At 45.2% G+C, this 22,281-nt stretch overlaps 1 protein-coding gene across 1 annotated transcript in view; it reads left to right on the top strand.

Moving 5' to 3' along the window:
- Positions 1–22,281, top strand: part of HMCN1 (hemicentin 1) — a 323,326-nt gene that overhangs the window by 49,162 nt on the left and 251,883 nt on the right. The window contains exons 2-4 of the mRNA XM_077823933.1: positions 3,637–3,707; positions 17,871–18,029; positions 18,821–18,943. Coding sequence (XP_077680059.1) covers positions 3,637–3,707; positions 17,871–18,029; positions 18,821–18,943 — 353 coding nt within the window. The remainder of the gene's footprint in view (positions 1–3,636; positions 3,708–17,870; positions 18,030–18,820; positions 18,944–22,281) is intronic.

A 22,281-nucleotide genomic window follows, 5' to 3' on the forward strand; every position in this document is an offset into this window, starting at 1 on the left:
AGCTTACAGTCTAAGTATAAGACAAGCAGATGGATAGAGAAAGATGGGAGAGTACAAGGAAACAATGTGACAAGATTGTCTCAATAGAAAAGATACTGAGTGAGGAAGGAATAGAACACTCAAGCTGAGTGAACAGTTTGATGGGGGAAAATGTTATGTTCTACTTTTTGGGGGGATGGAGGTGGTGGATTTACTTGTGGGGGATCAGCTGAATGGAAAGAAAAGCAGGGCAAGGGGGACAGGGCAGGGGTGGAGAGGGTTGGAGCAAACAGTCAATCAGTGAAGGGCAGTGAAAGTCCAAGAATATTATATAGTTGTACGTGATCAGAGATCTCTGCTTTGGCTGCTTCTGTCCCTGTCTGCTGCAGTGTCTGGCTGGGCGCTCTCTGCAGTTTTTCCCCAAGTGCATATGGTGATATCTTGTGTAATTTAATTCCATAAAGTATTTTGTATAGTGTTTATGAAGTCTGATATACAAGATAAAGTTGTATTGTGTTGCATGGTAACTGTTACCAAGAATGCCCCTTACATTCCTTCCAGCACTGTGGCAGGGTATTAAGGCCATGTCAGCACTCCGTGCCTTTTAGTGACACAGTTGTGCCGCTACAGCTGTGCCACTAAGAGGCACACAGTGTAGCCACTTTTTGTTGGCAGCATAGAGCTCTCCTGCCAAGAAAAAAAAACTTCCACCCCCAACAAGTGGCAGTAGCTTTGTCAGCCGGAGAGCTCTCCCGCCAACAAAGTGCTGTTCACACTGGCACTTTTCGTTGGTAAAATTTTTGTCGTTCGGGGTGTGTGTGTGTTTTTTTTTTACACCCCTGAATGACACAAGTTTCACCGACGAAAATCCAGTGTAGACAGAGCCTGAGAGTAATGCCTAGTGCCTCTGAAATGGAGAGAGTACCTCTTCATCATTATCAGTGTTCACTATATCTAGCACTTGTCTTTTGTTTTATTACTCTCTGGTTTAGCAATAACATGGCAATTTCATTGACTCTGACACAGGCAGCGTACGCATGTGCTAAACTTCTAAGAGTGATTAAAATTAATTTTTACTGTATATTGACAACTTCACCATCTTGAGTTAAAATCCAAATTAATTATTCTGTGAAGAAGCTTGAATCCCATTTTTTTCCTCTCTCAAGACTTGTTATGGAATTTCAGTCCCAGTTGCCAGTATGCAATAATGGGAAATGACGAAAATTATGAATGTAGCCACCCTGTCAATGTTTGTATGTCCAGCAGGTATGAGATGCAAGTAATTGGAGTGGAACTGCTCCACTTATCTGGTGGGGAAAAAAAATCAACCATAAAATCAAGATGAAAACTAATTGTACAGATATTTGTCTTTTTTTGGTGTTCACTTTCAAAGACAGGGGTCCACTCCCTGTTTAAAACTGGGCAAGATCTTCACTTGGTTTAAATTGGCTATGGTGATTTAAATCAGCTAAGGATCTGGCTCCATGTCTCCAATAGTGGGTTTCTAGATCTCTTTTTGATAAGCAGAGAAAATATTTTCAAAAGCACTTACTGCTCTGGGATTTAAAAGTCTAATTCGTAGAGTGGATGAAGAAATAAATGAGCTGGTGGTTACTGTATGCATGCATGTGCATGTATAATATGCCACACATTGCCTATATTAAGAACAATATATTATATATATATATATATATACACACATATATATATAATACCACACATTGCCTATATTAAGAACAAAGGTTGTCAGTGGATAGACCTCAACCTAAGCAGTTTGGAAACAACTTGCAAGCATATGCTTTTAAAGAAGCTGAAAGGAAGAAGAGGAAATGAGTCGGTGAGTGAATGTGAGGCAGGATTAGGGTGGGAAAAGGGGAAACAAAATTACTCAAAGAAGAACAGTGTTCTTAAAATCAACAGCTTTTTAATGAACATGTTAAATAGTTTAACAAACAGCATTTATGGATAAATGGCTCAAATCAAAGCCATAATAAAAGTCTTAAGGCATCTATAAGATCATAACACTAGGAAATATTTTGTGTGATCTCTCTGATGACCTTTGTAAACCAAGTGAAAACTACACAGTGCCAGGCGTTCATAAACACAGCCCCAAAATAAACCCTTGTGTGGGATCATACTAGATTGCAGCCACGGTTGCTGCTGAAAGTGCTATCAAGTGAAGCTTTGTCTGGATGGTTTGAAAGGAAAAAATATCAAGATTACATGGATATTAAATGCTCACTTAAGGCTTGTCCACACATGAAAGGTAAACTGGAATAAGGTAGGGTGTGGATTTAAAGTGGATTAACTATTAACTTCATATGTGGATGCTTTTATTCCAGATTAAGAGCATCCAACTAATTGGGAATAGTTAATCAGGAATAGCTATTATATATCCCCATTTAGAAAAGCTCTAACTTGTAGCAAGGATGGGAAATAAATATGGACACTCGTGAAAACATTTTGCTGTAAGCAAACTGGATGATGATTTGGAAGACATCAGGAGGGAATGGATGGCTTGGGGGCTGGGTGTTAATTATTTAAATATTTAAGGTGATATTTAAACTTGCCAGTATGAATAGAGCCCTGTGATTACTGAAAGTTATTTCCTGGTGGTTTGATGGCCAGTTGAGTTGAATTTGATGATGCTCAGGTTGGTTGTCAGTGGACACATGCCTACACCACAAAACCCAGAATTGGAATTGATTTCTAGTTTGTGCTTTTGCTGACAGTTTTTTGCTCTGAGAGACCAGGGAGTGACCAGGCATGAAGGCTGACCTATGTTCTCCTTTCTAGAAGGGAGATGTCCTTCAGGCCTGGCCTGGCCCTTGAGGTACATTTGTGTAACATTGGTGGGAGAAGCTTGCTGATCTGTTCTGTGGCTAAAGGACTTCAGTTTCCTCACGCTCAGCCGCACAACTACATCTGAAACAAACTCATTAATTTCTGGTGCAACTACTTCCCCCTTCCCAATCACCAGGAGTAATAAAAATATGGGGCAAAAGAAAACAGCAGTGCATGTATGTGAGAGAGATAGACACATACAGGCAGGTCAGTGTATATGTATGTGTTTAAGACACATGGAACTAAGAATAATATTTGTACAAAATTATCAGAGTTGTTTTTAATTATTCAAGACTGGTAGACTTAAAATCAGACCCACCTTCTCTGTAAATCAGCTGCCCTCTGTTGCACATAACCCCTCAACTCTCCTTTAACAAATGGCTAAAATGTCATTTAAATGGCTATCCTTTCCCAAGTGCTAATATGCAAAGTGCTTAGTGTCAAAAATTAGTAATTGAAAGCTGTAGTATTTTGCTTTACCTGGAGCTGGCTGGCTGCAGAAAGGGAAGCATGCTTCACTGTCAAAAGGTGTGGTATAGTAGTGCATGTGTTCCCCAAGCATGCTGGGGATGGGAAAGATAATGCCCAATACCGGTCAGTGCCTTGAAATAGTATTCTGTTCTTTTATCATTAAATACAATGTTATTGCTTTTCTTTATTTAAAAAAAAAACAACCAAAAAACAAAAATGCTTTTAAAACTACCAGATTGTATGACTTAAATGATGGACTCTTAGGGGAATTGTAATTTAATAGTCTTTGGGATTTTACTGCAATCTCATTACACAATTTGAATTTTTTTCTTTTCATTCTAGAAATTGGCCCAGTAACAATTACCACAGATTCCAAGAAATTTCAGTATGAACTCCGGGAACTTTATGTTCAGGTGAGTAACTTACCTGTTCTGTATACGGTACTTGCTATGGTCCTTATTTCCTTAGACTTCTTTCTCACTTGTTGTTTCTACTAGAGGCCCTAGTCAGGCCCTATTACGCTAGCTGACCTGCGTGCATAATTGACACCCATGTGACTTTCTACAGCAGGGTGACTAAACTTACTGATCTTGTTCAACAATATAAAATACTAGAACAAGTTGGAAAATTCTGAGAATTATTTTGTAATTTTTTTTTTTACTGATTCTATCAGCTGGTTTCAGAGTAGCAGCCGTGTTAATCTGTATTCGCAAAAAGAAAAGGAGTAGTTGTGGCACCTTAGAGACTAACCAATTTATTTGAGCATAAGCTTTTGTGAGCTACAGCTCACTTCATCGGATGCATGAAGTGGAAAATACAGTGAGGAGATTTATGTACACACAGACCATGAAAAAATGGGTGTTTATCATACACATTGTAAGGAAAGTGATCACTTAAGATGAGCTATTACCAGCAGGAGAGTGGGGTGCGGGGGGAGAGAAAACCTTTTGAAGTGATAATCAAGGTGGGCCATTTCCAGGACATTTCCAGGAGTTAACAAGAACGTCTGAGGAACAGTGGGTGGGTGGGAGGGGGGAATAAACAAGGGGAAATAGTTTTACTTTATATAATGACTCAACCACTCCCAGTCTCTATTCAAGCCTAAGTTAATTGTATCCAATTTGCAAATTAATTCCAATTCAGCTGGTTGAAACACTGCAAATAATTTGTTGAAATTTTTCAATTTTCTATATTTGGGAAAAATTTGTCTGCAGTGTTGAAACATTTCAGCCAGCTCTACAAAATATCTAATTCAATTAATATACATATCCAAAGGTTGTGTGACATCATCCACCAGAGTACCACCTGAAACAGGCTGATTAAAGGTAAATTTTCCATCAGATTGACACAGTTCTTGAAGCACTCTGTCATCGTGCAAATCTCCTAAGTTGTGTCTTTAGCTGTGCTCATGAGTGAGATGGCTCAGAGTGGGAATCACCTTCGGGCCTGATTCGGGTCTTACACTGATGTAAATCATCAAGAGTAACTCCTTTGCAGTCAGTGGATTTACATGGGTTTAAAGGTGCTGTAAATGAGATCAGAATTGGGCCACTACGTGAAGGATTTGGATGGGCTGCCGTTAGGGCGCATCTTCACTGGCAACGTTAAAGTGCTGCTGTGGCACCAGCCCACCTCCACGAGGGGAGTAGCTACCAGTGCTGTGAGCACGGCTCCCAGCACGGGTGCGCTGTCTACGCTGGCACTTTACAGCTCTGAAACTTGCAGCGCTCAGGTGGGTGTTTTTTCACACCCCGAGTGAGAAAGTTGCAGCATTGTAAAGTGCCGGTGTAGACAAGCCCTTAGTCAAATAAGACCTGGTCTATTTCCTCTTTAAAACAATGGAAAAATTCCCGTGCCAGATTGGGGCAGTGTTTGGAAGTTCAATCCTTCCCTCCTTAGAGTATTGCCTGAGTGACAGCTTGTCTACATTTACAGCACTGCAGCAGCACAGCTGTGTTGCTGTAGCACTTAGTGAAGATGCTACCTCCACCGGTGGGAGAGCTGCTTCTGTCGGCATAGGTACTCCACCTCCCCGAGGAACGGTAGGGCTTCTGCCATCAACACAGTGCTGTCTACATTGGAGATTAGGTCAGTGTAACTACACTGCTCTGGGGTGTGGATTTTCCACGCTTGAGCAATGTTGTTATACCGAGGTAAGTTCCCAGTGTAGACCAAGCCTTAGTAGTGTGGGACCGGGGCAGGTCTACACTGCAAAATTAAGTCATTGACGTACAGCTACCACAGTAATTGAATTGGTTTTATTCGTCCACACTACGCTCCTTGTGTTGATGGTCAGTGTCCTCACCGGAAGCACTTACACTGATTTAACTGCGAGTGTGTGGTATTATGGCAGAATTTCTGAAAGGCAGCAACCGTCGATGTAAGCAACACAGTGTCAACGCTGCATTGACCTAACAACATTGACTTGAGCGCTATGCATCTCATGGAGGTGGAGTTGTTATTAAGTCAGTGTAGTGGGAAAATTACTTCGGTGGGAGCTGCATGTTAGTGTAGATGCTCACAGAGTTAGGTTGATGTAAGCTGCCGTACATTGACTTAACTCTGTAGTGGAGACTAGGTCTAGATCTTCTGTGGCTGAAGAGCAGATCTGGCTTAGAAAACTGGCATTAGGATGAATCAGTCTGGGAGCTGACCTTGTTAGTGAAGACAGAGGCAAAAAAAGCATTGAGTACATTAGCTTTTTCCACATCCTCTGTCACTAGGTTGCCTCCCTCATTCAGTAAGGGGCCCACACTTTCCTTGGCTTTCTTCTTGTTGCCAACATACCTGAAGAAATCCTTCTTGTTACTCTTGACATCTCTTGCTAGCTGCAGCTCCAGGTGCGATTTGGCCCTCCTGATTTCATTCCTACATGCCCGAGCAATATTTTTATACTCTTCCCTGGTCATATGTCCAACCTTCCACTTCTTGTAAGCTTCTTTTTTATGTTTAAGATCTGCTAGGATTTCACCGTTAAGCCAAGCTGGTTGCCTGCCATATTTACTATTCTTTCGACTCATCGGGATGGTTTGTCCCTGTAACCTCAACAGGGATTCCTTGAAATACAGCCAGCTCTCCTGGACTCCTTTCCCCTTCATGTTAGTCCCCCAGGGGATCCTACCCATCTGTTCCCTGAGGGAGTCGAAGTCTGCTTTCCTGAAGTCCAGGGTCCGTATCCTGCTGCTTACCTTTCTTCCCTGTGTCAGGATCCTGAACTCAACCAACTCATGGTCACTGCCTCCCAGATTCCCATCCACTTTTGCTTCCCCCACTAATTCTTCCCGGTTTGTGAGCAGCAGGTCAAGAAAAGCTCCCCCCCAGTTGGCTCCTCTAGCACTTGCACCAGGAAATTGTCCCCTACGCTTTCCAAAAACTTCCTGGATTATCTATGCACCGCTGTATTGCTCTCCCAGCAGATATCAGGAAGATTAAAGTCACCCATGAGAACCAGGGTGTGCGATCCAGTAGCTTCTGCGAGTTGCCGGAAGAAAGCCTCATCCACCTCATCCCCCTGGTCTGGTGGTCTATAGCAGACTCCCACCACTACATCACTCTTGTTGCTCACACTTCTAAACTTAATCCAGAGACACTCAGGTTTTTCTGCAGTTTCGTACCAGAGCTCTGAGCAGTCATACTGCTCCCTTACATACAGTGCTACTCCCCCACCTTTTCTGCCCTGCCTGTCCTTCCTGAACAGCTTATATCCATCCATGACAGTACTCCAGTCATGTGAGTTATCCCACCAAGTCTCTGTTATTCCAATCACGTCATAATTCCTTGACGTGTTTGCAAATAATTTGCAGATCAGATGAAGCTTGTAATAAATGTTCAGCAAAGTCTTAGTTCCAAACAACTTGTTTAAAAATTACTGTAAAGTTCTATTTAAGTTATGATTTATTTATTTTTTAATTCTAGCCAATGGCATATTGTTTTAATAACTTCATATTCAAACTGTGGGCATTTAAATAAGTTAATATAAGTACACAAAATACATCAATTTGAATGAACTATAACCTTTGAAAGACCAGAAATTTAAAATTTAAAAAGTAATTGGAACTATGTAAATTTTTTTAGGATATTTTGATTAAAACTTCTGGGTTTCTCCCCGAGCAGTGAAACATTTTCCAACTGCTTGCCATTTGTGTGTTTCCAAGTAAAGCATTTAAGAGACAGGAAATTGAGTTGAAAGAGAAAACTGGAAAAAACAAAAGCAGTTTGAGAAGCAGATCATCTTTACATTGCAACAGGAGAGATTAATGCAGATGGAAAGGACATGGAACAATTATTCTTATTAATCAAAAAGGAGAGAATTCGTGCCAAATATTAAATATTTTAAGGAAGAGCTGATAACTATCAGAACAATTAGACAGTGTAATGAGCTGCCAAGGGAGATAATGAAATTTGTCTTCATTAGACATCATCAAGGCTAAACTTGACATCCATCTAGGAGGGGTCATTTGTGGATAACGAAATCAATCTGTCCACAAAACAAAAGCACAGACTGAATGAGTCGCTAGAAGGGGTGCTTCCAATACAAGCCTAATCCTTAAGCCCTTACTGTTATTATTTATATCCACTGATTTCAGTGGGTCTAATCTTGAGAGTAAGGGTGAGATGACTATTGTCTATATACTATGTGACAAAGTTCCTCCTGTACCTTGGTGGGTCTTGTGCTTATTGGTGGATTTGCTTGCCTTGGAGCTTCACGGCAGCCCTCAGTTTGGCCGTTTTCGTGAACCCACAGTCCAGGTCAACTCCTCCTGTGTCTGACCAGGAGTTGGGAGGTTTGGGGGGAACCCAGGCCCGCCCTCTACTCTGGGTTCCAGCCCAGGGCCCTGTGGAACGCAGCTTTGTCTAGAGTGCCTCCTGGAACAGCTGTGCGATAGCTACAATTCCCTGCGCTACTTCCCCATGGTCTCCTCCCGACACCTTCTTTATCCTCACCATAGGACCTTCCTCCTGGTGTCTGATAATGCTTGTCTTCCTTAGTCCTCCAACAGTCCGCGTTCTCGCTCCTAGCGCCTCTTGCTCCCAGCTCCTTACACACACATCACAAACTGAAGTGAGCTCCTTTTTAAACCTAGGTGCCCTGATTAGCCTGCCTTAATTGATTCTAGCAGCTTCTCGATTAGAACACCTGCAGCCAATCAGCCTGTCTGTCTTAATTGTCTCCAGAAGGTTCCTGATTGTTCTGGAACCTTCCCTGTTACTGTACCCAGGGAAAAGGGACCTGCTTAACCTGGGGCTAATATATTGCCCTTCTATTACTCTCCTGTAGCCCTCTGGCCTGGAGGGAGAAGGAGGGAGAGGGCTGCTGGTACTAGGCCCTGGGCTCTCCCTGCTGCTGCTACTGCTGCTCCAGCTGCTCCCCTGACTGGGCCAGACCACCCCCCCCCCCACCGTTCTCTGCTACCTGGTTGCTGGCCGGCTGCTTGACCCCCCCACCCTCGGGTGCTGCTACTGCTCCAACTGCAGCCCTTTCGGGGGGGGGGGAGCCTGCTAGCCCGCTCCCCAGAGGGGAGGGGAGTGAGGGACTCCAGCCCCAGCCATTGCTGCTGTGGACACCACCAACACCACCTGAGAGGGGTCCTTTCTGCCTGCCTGGACCACCACCTGGACTTCTTGGAGCTGCTGCTGCAGAGTCTGCTAACTGGAGCTGCTGAAGCCCCGAGGAGGAGAAGTAGAGGACCATCTACCAGTGGGGAAGCACCAAGAGACTTTGCAGACCACCGTGGAGGGGGCCTTAAGACTGAGTAACTTTAGAACTGTGCTCTTGAGGTGGGGGTCTTGATTGTGTTTGCAGTGACACAGGGGGTGTGGTGTGGAGCTGCCCCCCGATCCATCTGTGTGTCCCCCAACCCCCACCACTACCACCACCGCTGCCCCCTCTACCACCCCCACTGGCTGTTTACCATCTGCTTCAGCTCCTGCCTCTGGACTCAGCTGCTTGCTTGGCTTGCTATGCCCTGATTCCACCATTTGGGCCAGAAGCAGCAGCCAGCCCAAACAGACTTTGTGCAAGCGCACGTGCCCCCACCCCCGGACTGCCCACCCCACAGCTTTGCCCTTTTCTACCTGCCCCGTTTGCCACTTGTAGCCCTTTGCCCCAGCCCCCCCCCCACTAGCTTCAGTTTGTTTGCCTGCCCTGCCCGTTTCCCTCTGCAGCCTTTGTTTGTTTGCCCCGCCCCAGCCTCTGAAGCTAGCCCCTTGGTTTTCCTGCCCTAACTCCAGCCCGCTTAGCCCCTTGCTCTGTGCGCTCATGCCCCCTCCCATGCGCTTGTACCACTCACCATTTTAGTTTAAATCCTCTTCACTGCACCCCCAACGTTGTTGTATCCCCTCAACTCTAATGCAGCTAGAGGAGCCGGAATTCCACCCCGTGTCGGCGACTGACCCCTAACCCCTGTTTTGTTCCCCCATCCAGCCCACCCCTTTTGGTGCCCTCCTCCCCTGCCTGCAGCCTAGCGGGGAGGAGTGGTCGACCTGCTTCCCCTTTCCCCTCCTCCTTCTGGTGTTTCCCCTTCCCTCCCTGCTCACAATGGCGGGGGACGAGACGGGTGGGGTCCCTCCAGCAGCCCCAGCTACCCCTCCAGCAGCCCCAGCTACCCCTCCCCCGCCTGCCCCTCCGTCACCCCCCCAAGCCTCTACCTCCGCTGCCACTGCCGAACCACCTGCCATCGCCCCCGCTGGGGTGCCGGCAGCAGCTGGCACCGGGGTGACCTCCGCTGCTGCCACGTCCCTCACCCCCTCAGATGCTGGGGGAGCCCCCCCAGCCGGCGGGAAGGGACAGGGTAAGAAGAAGGGGAAGGGCCCCACTAAAAAGACCAGGCCCTCCATGGCAGGGGCTACCCCCACTGCCGTGGCCCTACCACCGGCCGCAGTGTCCCTCCCCGCTGTTCCCTCCACCAGCTCTGCGGGTGTCCCTCTCCTGGCCCCCAGGGCATACTCTCAGATGGCGGCAGCCCCCCCCCGCCTGCCACTACGTCATCTCTCCCGCCCACCGCCTGTGCTACCATCTATAGCGGCCGGGGCCCCTTTCCCACCATGACCAGGAAGCATGGCGTCTGTTGCCTCCTGGTGCCTGCCTCACCCCACGTGGAGACCTACGTGCGGGCATTGGTGAGGGTGGTGGGGTCCACGGCCATTGTGGCGGCCTCCAAAATGTATGGCAAGGTCGTCTTCTTCTTAGCATTGGAGGCTGCCACCCAGGAGGCGGTGGAGAAGGGCCTGGTGGGGGGGGGGGCGTGTTCGTCCCCCTGGAGTCGCTAGAGGACCTGAGCATCTGCCTGGTCCTGACCTCTGTCCCTCTCTTTCTTCCCAATGCCGCCCTGTTACCTGCCCTCTCCACCCTGGGGAAACCCATCTCCGTGGTCAGCCCTCTCCCGTTGGGCTGCAAAGATCCCACCCTCGGTCACGTCCTCTCGTTCAACTGCTGCCGGCGGCGTGTGATGGAGAGGCGCTCGAGGGGTCCTTCCTGGTCCCCTACCAGGGGGCCTATTACTGGGTGCACTGCTCCATGGGGGAGGCCAGGTGCTACCTCTGCTGGGCGATGGGGCACGTCCGGAAGGACTGCCCCTTGGCCCGGCAAGGAGGGGCATCTGGGACTCCTGAGCCCCGACAGGGCACCGGCTCCGTCATCGCCGATGCCCCTGGCTTCCTGGTGCCCGAAGCCACCCCTCCTCCTTCCCAGTCCACCACTGCTCCTGCTCGGGCCCAAGGGGCACCTCCCCCACTATGCCCAGACGAGCGGGAGAGCCCCGCTCCCGCTGCTTGCAATCTGGCAGGGCCTGTGGAGGAGGGTGCGGTAGGGACACCGCCGGGCATGGGAGAGGGCCCGCCCCAAGGGGAATCTTCCCTCCCTCATGCTGCCCCACCGTTACCCCCCCAAGTCCCTGAGCTATCGCCTCTGCCCCCTGACATGACCCCTGCTAGCCATCCCCTGGATGATGCCATGGAGGGCTGGGCCCTAGTCCAGGGGAAGCAGGGCAAGCAGAAGGCTCGAGCTCTGCTTCTCCCATCCGATGCGGAGGCCCCCTGGAAGACCAGGAAGGGGGTACCGATGCCAAGCCTTCCGCTTTGCCCACGTGTGTATTCCATCCACTGGTGCTGGCTGGGGAAGACGTCGCAGCACCAGAAGGCAGTATCTCCCCTCCACGGGAGTCCCTCCCCTCCGAGGCCCCCGAGGGAGCCCCTCCTGCCCTGGAACCATCTGAAGCCTCTGTGAGCCCCGAGGCGACCGTCGCATCAGGTGCCGGCGGGGAGAACCCCGGGGTGGCAGAAAGCAATCTCCCATCCATATACGAGGAGATCGAGGCCCTGGGTCTGACCCCGGTCACCCAGGGGGAGGACGACCCTATGCCAGTGGGCCTCGATCCGGGCGACCTCACTCCAGCCCCACTTTTCCCATGCTCCCTCCCCTTAACCATTGCTTCCGCTCCCATGTTCGTGGAGCCCCTGGACTCCTCCATCAACCCGGCCGCAGAAGGCACCCCACTGACAGCCACCGAGCCTGTTCAGGCAACGGCCAGTGCCACGCAGCCGGGACCCGAGCCACCAGGGGCACCCCTCGTTGGTGTGGAGCAATTGACCTCCTTCCCGGGCTGGGGCCCTACAGAAGATAGTCCACCTCCTGATGCCATGGCTGCCAAACCCACCATAGAGCCTGCGCCCGGCATCGCTGAGAGCCCCCTCCCCATCCCCTCAACCCTTGAGCCTGATCGGGAGGTGCCACCATCCAGCTGCTTGGCTTCTGAAGCCCAGAATCTCGCCTCTGCCCCTGCCCCTGTCCCTATCCCGTCCACCTCCCGCGATGTTATTGCCGCCCCTGGGGCTGTCTCCTTCCCATTTCCAGTAGATGACCCCCAGGGAGCGGCCTTTGTGTTCACCTGTCCCGACCCACTAGGGGCTGCTATCCTCCCTCTGCTGCCCCCTATTGCCCCAGGGTTCAAGGTGGGCCAAGTGGCGCCAGTCCATCAGGCTCCCCGTTGGGGGTCTGCACCCTGCCTGCCCGTCTCGGTGGGCCACGGGGCTGTACCAAGGGCCCCGTCGGGGAATAACCAGGAGACTGTAACCCCACCCCTCTATGCGCTGCGAGAGGAGTTGCAGGAGTTTTTAGAAGCTGTCCGTGGCTCCCGCAACAAGGTACAGCTTGTGCTCCAGCGATGGGGGGACTTTCATCAAATCCTCTGAGCCGCGAGGGCCCTCATGGGGGAGGGTAAAAGGACCGGGAAGCAGGCCGCTGTGGCCTACCAGCGGGTCCGCCTCTTCCGTGACTCCTTACTCACCTATGGGGTAGGTCATGGACTGTTGTGCGGCCGCTGTCGGGAGCCGCGAGCATCCCTGCCGGTGAGGATCCCCCCCAAACCCTCCTCATGGCACCTCTCACCATCGCAATATTGAACACCCAGGGCTGTAGGATGGGTCTCCGCAGGTCCTAGGTGCTCTCCTTCCTTTGGGAGGGGGGGTACTCTGTGGCCGCTGAAGACAGCTAGTGATATAACTGTTTGACACTAATAGTTGTTCCTTTATATCTATCTCAGTAAAAATATCACACCCCTTACTGATTATAGGTATTATGGTACAAACACTGTGTGTTGACCAGCCCTTAGAGAAAATAAAATTGATACGGAAATAATAGATATTATTAGGTTCCAGGAATATCCAGGGGCGCTGGAACAGCAGGGGCCAAGGGGTGATGGCTCTCCCACTTTTGAAAGTGGATGGGCCTGGCCAGTCCACTTTTCGCCACAGGCCCCACAGACCTCTGCCCCTCCTCTTCCCCTGGCCCAGGTAAGAGCAGCCCAGAGAGCTGTGGACCCTCCACTTGCCCTGGGCGGGGGACATAAGGGGCAGGGACAATGGCCAGGGTCTGCTCTTGGGGGCCCCCCCCATCTCGGGCTCTCCGGCCCAACTCTGGCTTCCGGCTTGGCCGGGGGGCAGGGCCTCAGGTGGGAAGAGGAGGGGAGGGGCAGGGCCAGAGCCGGTGTGGAGCCTCGTGTGCCCCCCCACTTTTAGAAAGAATCTGTCGCCCTTGTCGGAAGCATAAAATGTCTGTTGAGTCAGCGTGAAGTGATGGAAATAGCTTCCAAGGGTGGTGGAGAGCTCTTTTTGTTCAGAATATCTTTAGGTTGAATCATTGCTGGGTTTCATAGTCTTACTATCCAGTTTTTAGTTTCTCAGACCATTTTGACTTTATGAATTACAACCATGCAGAGTACAACTTCAGTATTTGTGCCATGTCAAGGATCCTAGAGCATTATGATATCAAAGGTAACTCAATCACTGCTCTTACTCTTCAGCTAATTTGCATGTAACAGTTTCATTGGTTGCGTGAGTAATACTGAACAGATGGTGGATTACTTGGCCTAACTGCCACCTGCACAGATCAACACAAATCTCCCAGCACAACCCCCCAGACACAAATCAACACAACCATCCACCCATAACCACAACCAGCATACACAATAACCCCAAGCACAAATAGCCCCTCACAGTAGCACACACCCCTCATTCACCACCCGCACAAATCTACACAACTTTCCCAGCACAACACAACCTACACACAAATCAACACAATCCCTCATATAACACAGTCACCACACACAATAACTCCAAACATCACTCTGAAGCCTACAATGTTTGTTGAGTCAGTGTGAAGCCATGGAAATAACTGAAAAGCACAAGCTCCTTTTGTTTAGACTATCACCAGGTTCAATCATCACTGGGATTCATAGAATCATAGAAAATTAGGGTTGGAAGAGACCTTAGGAGGTCATCTAGTCCAACCCCCTCCTCAAAGGAGGAAGAACCCCAACTCAAAGCAGGACCAACCCCATGTTTTTTACTATCCAGTTTTTAAGATCTCAACCATTTTTGGCTTTTTTACACACCTGACTTTATGAATATGGCAGTGTGACAGCACAGGCTTTCAGCTGCTAATAGTTATAGAAGGAGCCCCTGATTGTGCTTAATGTAGAGCCCAATAGAAAAATTATCACTGTTTTAATTAGAAGAGTCTTTTCTAATGATGTTTCCAGTCAGATTTTGCACACTAAGGGCCAAATTCAGCCCTCCTATAAGTGGGTGCAACTCTATTTGAAGTCAGTGGAGTTATACCAAGGCTAAATTTAGGACTCAGAAATGTGGCTTGTTCAGATAAATTCAGATATTTAATTGGAGTGTCTGGATGCTTATCCAAACTAGACTGAACCAAACAGTAGTTTCCCAGGGAATTTCAGGACATTACGAAAAGCACTTTTAATTGCAATTTGGAAAAAAAAATGTGTAAAGGAATTTTTCATTTGGAAAAGTTTGATATGTAAAGCTGCTCTCCTCAATCATTTTTTTTGTAATATGATCTACCTTTTGAGAAGGCAGCCCTTTGTGTTTTCTGTTTCCTACTGTACTGGGAACACTGTGTATATAGAGTAACAAAGTAGTTTGACTATTTATATGAAAAATAAACATTAGCATAATAGAACACTTCACTGGTGTGTAACAATACTCTGAGAGATTTTAAGTGTGACTAGCAAGAGGTTTTCCTTAATGGAAGAGGACTATAGGAAGTAACCATTGTCTAGTCTTTGTCTCCACATGTAACACTCAAAGCAGAGTAAAACTATTTCCTCATGTTTATTTCCCCCCCTCAACTGTTCCTCACACCTTCTTGTCAACTGCTGGAAATGGCCTACCTTGATTATCATTACAAAAGGTTTCTCCCCCCTCCCCCACCCCGCTCTCCTGCTGGTAATAGCTCACCTTACCTGATCACTCTTGTTACAGTGTGTATGGTAACACCCATTGTTTCATGTTCTCTGTGTATATAAATCTCCCCACTGTATTTTGCACTGCATGCATCCGATGAAGTGAGCTGTAGCTCATGAAAGGTTATGCTCAAATAAATTTGTTAGTCTCTAAGGTGCCACAAGTACTCTTTTCTTTTTGCGGATACAGACTAACACGGCTGCTACTCTGAAACAAAGCAGAGGAGTCATTTTTGTTGAAGAGGGCACTTAACAACAACAGTTAAAATTAATTGGGATATACTGAGCTATCCTCTAGGATACACAAGCATTGCCAGGATGAATTTCTGACACATGAAAATCAAAAATGGATTTTTGAGACTTATTTTTCCCAGTGTTTTGGCTGTCTGCTTTACTGCTTGCTTTTCCCATGAAAGTCAGAAGGGACATTTTGGAGGGCTTTATAACTAGAATTACATTTAAAGAACAGATGCTCTCTTTACATTAGAAGATGATAAAGTATTCCTACTTTGGGAGCATATATGTAAACAGTTCTTTGAGATTAGAACCTTTATAGTTACTAAGGCTATGTGTACACTACGGACCTTACAGTGGTAAAGGGGACCCAGGCTGGCAGAATAGTCTGACTCAGTGGCGTCCCAGCACACCAGGTGACACCCCAGACAGTCACAGTTGTATAAAACTAGGAAGCTGAGACCAGCGGGGGCTGCAGTGTGGAAGTGTGAAGTTACTCTCAAGACTTAGGCCTGTTCTGCATTAGGAAATTAGGTTGGTAGAGCTATGTGGCTCAGTTGTGAAAAATCCAAACCCCTGAGCAGGGTGGATTTGATTTATATCACTGGTCAGGAAGACTCGATTTAATCATACTTTTCTACATAAAAGTGCATTCTTGTTGGTTGTTATAACCTTAATACATATTTTTCATAACTCAGAGATAGATGTATGTTTCATTTTTAGAAGGTATATACTATAAATTTTTAAACAGTGATATATTTTGAAAACTTTTCAGATTAGTTTTACAGCTATATCAGAAAATTAATGATTGTTTGGTTATTTCATTTACCAAAGGTAATTGAAGCAGATATTTATGAAGTCACTGGGAGGTGAACTATCTCCAATTCAACAGGTTAATCATTAATATTTGGAGGATTTTCTTGCCATGCTGTCTTAGGAGAAGAACATCACCAGACAGACATTAAAATTGTTTTATTTAACTAAAACAACAACGTTAAGTATTCTGGATTTTTTTCTTCAACAGCAAACATAATATTTTAACAAAAAAACATATGTCCCTTGCGTCTCACATTTATCTCCAGACTTCTTCTCCTTGTCCAGATCTATTCTACCGCCAACAATCTTCTGTTCATTGAACTTTTTGAAACTCTGCACTTTTAGAGAGAGATAGGGGATTGACTCTGTGTACACAAATTTGCAGAGGGACAATAGAGTTGAGGTCTGTTATTCCTCACTCTCTATATTATTTATTTATTTTATTTTAAAACATTTTTGCTGTTAACAAGCATGTTACCTTTGGAGACAAATCCACAGTTTGAGAACTGCAAAACTAAGCATTCTGATGGTATCTTCTAGACTGAGTACTGAGTCCCATTGGGTAGATAGAAAAATTAACCTAAATAATCTATACAGAAGCCTGTGGAACCCCATAAGGTTGTGTCCATAATCCATGAACTATTGGAACTCATTTACAAAACTTTTCTTAAATGTTACATGAATATATTGTCTCATACTATAGAATTAGAATTTATAATCCCTATTCCATGATGAGATATTTTTGAGCTATAATGTATCTTAATTAAAACTATCTTTAGATAAAATGCTTTTTGATGAAAAAACATTTTATAAAAAAAAATCCGATTTAAATAAAAATCAATTTTTAAAAAATCATTGATTTTTATCCACCCTGCCCTCTCCCTCCCGCCCCGCCCGTGCAGAGTTCAGTTCAAGGTCTCGCTGTTCTGCTATTCAAAGTCCTCTATAGGATTGTCCTGGCTACCTGAGAGATCACTTCTCCCTTTATGTCCATAACCTCCCAGTACAGCTATGTGCCACTGGAACAATCACATTGTCACCAGTGAGGGAGGCTTGTAACTGCAAGAGACAGAGCTTTCACTGGAGCTGGATCTAAACTACAGATCTCACACCCACAAGAGATAAGAATGATTGTGAAAACTAATCACTTTCAGAACTAAACACAGAACTCATTTCTTTAACTTAGTTCTCTCTTGGTTGTGTGTGCGCGTGCATACACATATAAAAACAAACTATAAACCAACTAAGCTATTTCTCCTACTCTCAGTTATCTAGGTGTAAATCTAACCAATGTAGCTAAATCAGATTTTTGCCTGGGTAACTGAGAACAGAACATGGCCCATTGTGTACAATGGCAGGTAGATTCTGGGTGTGGTGGGGGTAGGTAGGAATAGATCAGTCAGTGTGTTATGCATTCCTCATTGTTACTAACACCCCTGCTCAGACACGCTCTTGCAGAGGTGGACATGTACTTACCCTATTTTGTGTAGTTTGCTTGTTAGTTGCATTCTTTATTGCATTTTTTTACAACTTGACCATCAGTGAGAAGTTTTAAAACTTGGCTTGCCCCCCCCCCCGTTTTTTAATAAAGTATTTTTCAAAAACCATGCAATGCTGTGAATAGAATAAAATAAATAAAATGCTAGAAGCTGGAAAAGAAATCGGCCTTGATCTTTCCAAAAAAGAAACCAATTATTATAGCTAACATCCATTTTCCTTTCTTGTGATTGTTTTTTCTTTCTTTCTGTCTCTAATTGTGAATAGGGTGGTGGTGACTGTCCAGAGATGAGCATTGGTGCAATCAAAATTGCTCTAGAAATTTCTCTTCCTGGTTCTTTCATCTATGTATTTACTGATGCACGATCCAAAGATTATAGGCTGACACATGAAGTACTGCAGCTCATTCAGCAGAAGCAGTCACAGGTAAGGAGAAGATTCATATTCTACCATTCCTGTTCATTTACCCATTTACTACTAATGCAGTAGCAGCATCGTCCAGAAAAACTCCTTTCCAGGATATTTGTGATATCTTTCTGTAAAAGAAGTCATGCTGTTACCATTCTAGCAACTAGTTTTTATTTTGTTGTTTAAAAAAATTAAATTGGTATGACTAATAAAAAATTAACATTAAAGGGACATTAATTAAGGTAATTAGTTAAATACTATAAGATATTCCACTGCCAATATTTGTCTTCTTGGCTCTCTTGTCAATTGCATTGGTGTCTGTGGATTTGTCTGAGAGTTATAATACTGATTACTCTGGGAATAAAAAGTGCTGATATAAGCTATATTATTTCATCCCCTCTTGACATGATTTCTGTATGTCTGTTTTCTTCAATCAGCCACTTTCTATCACTTCGCCTTCCATATGTTTTCTTCAATCAGCCACTTTCTATCACTTCGCCTTCCATATGGAACTCCCATTGAAAAAAAAAATCACATTGAAATCATTTGGAGTAGGTACAGAATTCAGCTGTGCTCCAAATCCCCTGCCTGCCTTTTTTGGGGTGTACATCTCATTTGTACAGAACTCAGAGTAGATTAATCAAAAGTAAAATGGCTGTCCCTCGCACAGAGCAGTGAGAACCTTTCAATTTTTCTGGCATACTTAGCTGTTACGTTTGAGAGTAAGATTTTTCCCATTGAGGTTTGCCATAGGTGCTGATTGACTATATTTTCATTTCCTTTGTGTGTTTTTCTTTTTTAAACCCCAGGTTGTATTTGTGCTGACTGGAGACTGTGATGATAGATCACATATTGGTTACAAGGTCTACGAGGAAATTGCCTCAACAAGTTCTGGTCAAATTTTCCATTTGGACAAAAAGCAAGTTAATGAGGTAATTTGTAGTTAATTTTTATGGCTATCTACTATATACAGAGCGATGTAAGGTATGGGCTTCCATTTAATGGCTCTGTATGCTTAATGGTACCAATTCTGGTTCTATTCCAACTCCTTTGTGCTGCCATTGAGGTACAAAGCAGACAGAGAGCTGGTTTAGCCAGCTTCTTGGGAATTTTACATAAGGTGAATTCTGGATGTAGACCTGGTGTATTGACTCTATCCCACGCCTCTGCCAGGCCTCTTAAGGGCCTGATTCTGCCAATTTTAATTATGTTGTTAGGACAGGATGGATTCCTGTGCTTGTGATGAGCTCCACTGACTTCAGCCTGCCTCTGTGGAGCAGCTTTCTGGACTAGAACCTTTGAGCAGTATCTTGCTCATGAGTAATCCCCTTGGTTTACTACTAAGTGAGATGATGGAACAGATTCTGTTCTAAATAAATGGTTTTTATTATTGCTAATTAGAAGTGCTGGTAACCATAGACTAAAACGAATATTTTCTACAGAACATCCAGTGACTTTCAGGTTCTATATTATTACAAACAGAACTGAAATTTCCCAAATGCATGAGAATTAATTTGATGAAGACAACGTCACATGTTAGTTATTTGGGTAATTGAAATCATCTGTCAATGTTGTAAACATGACCTTGATTTCCTGGTGTACACAACATTCCGTCACTGGCTAGTGATTTTTTTTATTATAAACAAGTAAAATTCAAACAAAAAAGTTTGTTTACTTCACTTTGTCACAATTTTGTCTGATTTCATAAATATTGCTGGTGCACTGCAGTGTGCTGCACTTGGTTTCTCTGGTAGAAATGAGGTTGTATCCCTGTTCAGTTGTTGGCAAAGGGTTAAAAGCAGAGCCAGAGCTAAGCATAAGCAGACTAAGAAATTGCTTCGGGCCCTGAGCAGGTCCAGGGTGCCTCCTATTCGTTTTTATTATCAGAAAGTGCCTGTTTAATTATGGGGAAGCCCCAAAATATTCCTTCTTAGGGCCCCCAATGGGCTAGCACCGGCTCTGGTTAAAAGTAACTAGAAAGACATGGTTGTACACGGTTTTCCCCTTGAAGGGGGGAAGGTATTCCTACCTTCCGACTTTTTAAGGAATAAACCATGTGTGATGTGAGAGAAAAAGAGAGAGAGAGAGAGAGACTGACTGTTAGGACTGTTCACAACTTCTAACTTTAACTTTGCAATTATTTGTGTGTGAAACTTGGAAGTTATCATGCTGCCATTTTTCTTTTTCAGTAAATTTCCACATAAAGCACAACCAAAAACAGTACACATAAGCACCTAAATTCCAAACTATACAAACAGTCCTACAAAGCAAAATATTTCACTTTGTTTTCATCCAGCATAGTAAAATATTTAATACTAAAGCCACTGGTCTCATAGAACTAGCCCAGAATAGAAACTTTTAAAACAAACTTAGTGGAAAACATTAACAGGAAACTTCCTTTTTCAGAACTTGAATGTCAGGGTACTGATTTTTCTTGTTTGGGTTGGATGTGAGGGAGCTCAGCTTTGGCCAGTTCTGTAGATAGGGAACAGTGATATAATAAACATATCATTTTTTCTCTCTGCTCCCCTAGTATACCTGTTTGGTGTTACAAAGCATCAGACCAGTATTCAGAAAGAGTTAACATATAATATTCTATTGGCAGTTTGCCTCAGTTTGTCTGTTCCTACATAGTGGGGCCTCCATCTTTCCAGCCTCTGTAATGCCAGTCACCTATATGGGGAGTCAAAGGAAGGATCCTGTGACATACCAGGGTACAATCTAGACTAATGAGCAGCTGTCACCCTTGCCCTGCAAGCTTGCGTGCCTTATGATACCTTGCTGAAAGAGTTCCCATCTGAGCTGCTCACAAACAGCTTTCAAGCATACAAGCCTCACCCTGAGTGGCTGGGTGCAACTGCAGTCTGCCAGCGACATTTGGGTTACACTTCGGCTCTCGCCAGCCTTGGTTATATTGCAGGATGACCTCAGCACATCCCCAGTCTTAGATTTTCCTCTAGAAATATATGTCCTGGACTGCCCAGGCCTCTTCTGGACAATACAAGCTATATTAAATCTATTATTTCTTTAATAGAAATCATATGCACATAACTTGCCACTCCAAATGGAGTTTCCCAGACAACACACTGGATTAGATAAAACAGTAAAACAAGATAACTACAAAGAGATTTTAAGTGAGCACTATTTATGAGGCATAAAAGTCAGAAATGGTTACAAGAAAAGATAAAAATGCAACGTGTGCCTAACTTGACTTTTCTTTGAATTTAACACAGTTTGTTTTCTCACCATATGCTTTTAGCAGTCTTACTGACTAAATGTCTGAGGTCAGGACCCCTCTCCCAGTCCAAAGACTGCTTACTTTGTCTCGTCAGGTGCGGCAAATTGATTGGCAGAGAGGTGGGGTGTGTCTTGGGGTATTTGTCCCTCCTTTTTATCATTTCAGTCCCCCCCTTAAAAAATATTTCCATCATGGGACAAAAAGTCTGTGGAGAAGGATGTCCCCACTGCTTTTTTCTCTCACCTGTTTGAACTTCCTTTGTCTCCTCTTCCTGCTTGATGACTCTGTTTACCGATTAAATGCAAATTAAGCAGAACACACATTCCTTTGTTTAGGCCAGACCTGTTTGCCAACCTCTAATTGTGTAGCATGTGTTAATAACATCATACAGCAAAATCTTATATGTCTCACATATAATGTTACCACATCTATTTTATCAAGACAATATTGACCAGCAAATTATGAGTTTTCAAATAATACCTTACAAGACATGCCTTGTACAAAAATTACTACAGTAGCATGTAGGGTGTGAACACAGGGATACATTCTGTCACAGACCTTGATCCCAGTTCAGCATAACCCACCTTTAAACTACAAATATGAAATCTTACAGTGGATATTCAATAGTAACTCATTTTCCCCCTCCCCCAGCACTTTTTTATAGTAAACTACTGAATAAGGTTCAGACAGTGCTAGATTGCAGAGCATGAACAATCTGTGCTGGGGGTTAGGTTAGTTTAACTACATCTCTCAGGTGTGTGGATTTTTCATGCCCTGAGAGGTGTAGTTACGCCGGTATAACTTTTCAGTGTAGACCCTGTGCAGAGAAACAGCAGGATCAGAGGAGTGCTAAGGTGAGTTTTTTACAACACATTTGTCAAAGCGCTGCCACCTATGCACGCATACCAAAAAAACCCCCCGCAGTACTCCATGCAGATCAGTTGGACCCCAGGTTCTGGCCCAGAATTTCTGCTTCCTCAAGGGACCCAAATATGCTGATGAGTCCACCAGAAGTACAGCTGCTAATAAACA

The sequence above is a fragment of the Eretmochelys imbricata genome, chromosome 8, assembly GCF_965152235.1.
Source record: "Eretmochelys imbricata isolate rEreImb1 chromosome 8, rEreImb1.hap1, whole genome shotgun sequence".
Taxonomy (NCBI): Eukaryota; Metazoa; Chordata; order Testudines; family Cheloniidae; genus Eretmochelys; species Eretmochelys imbricata.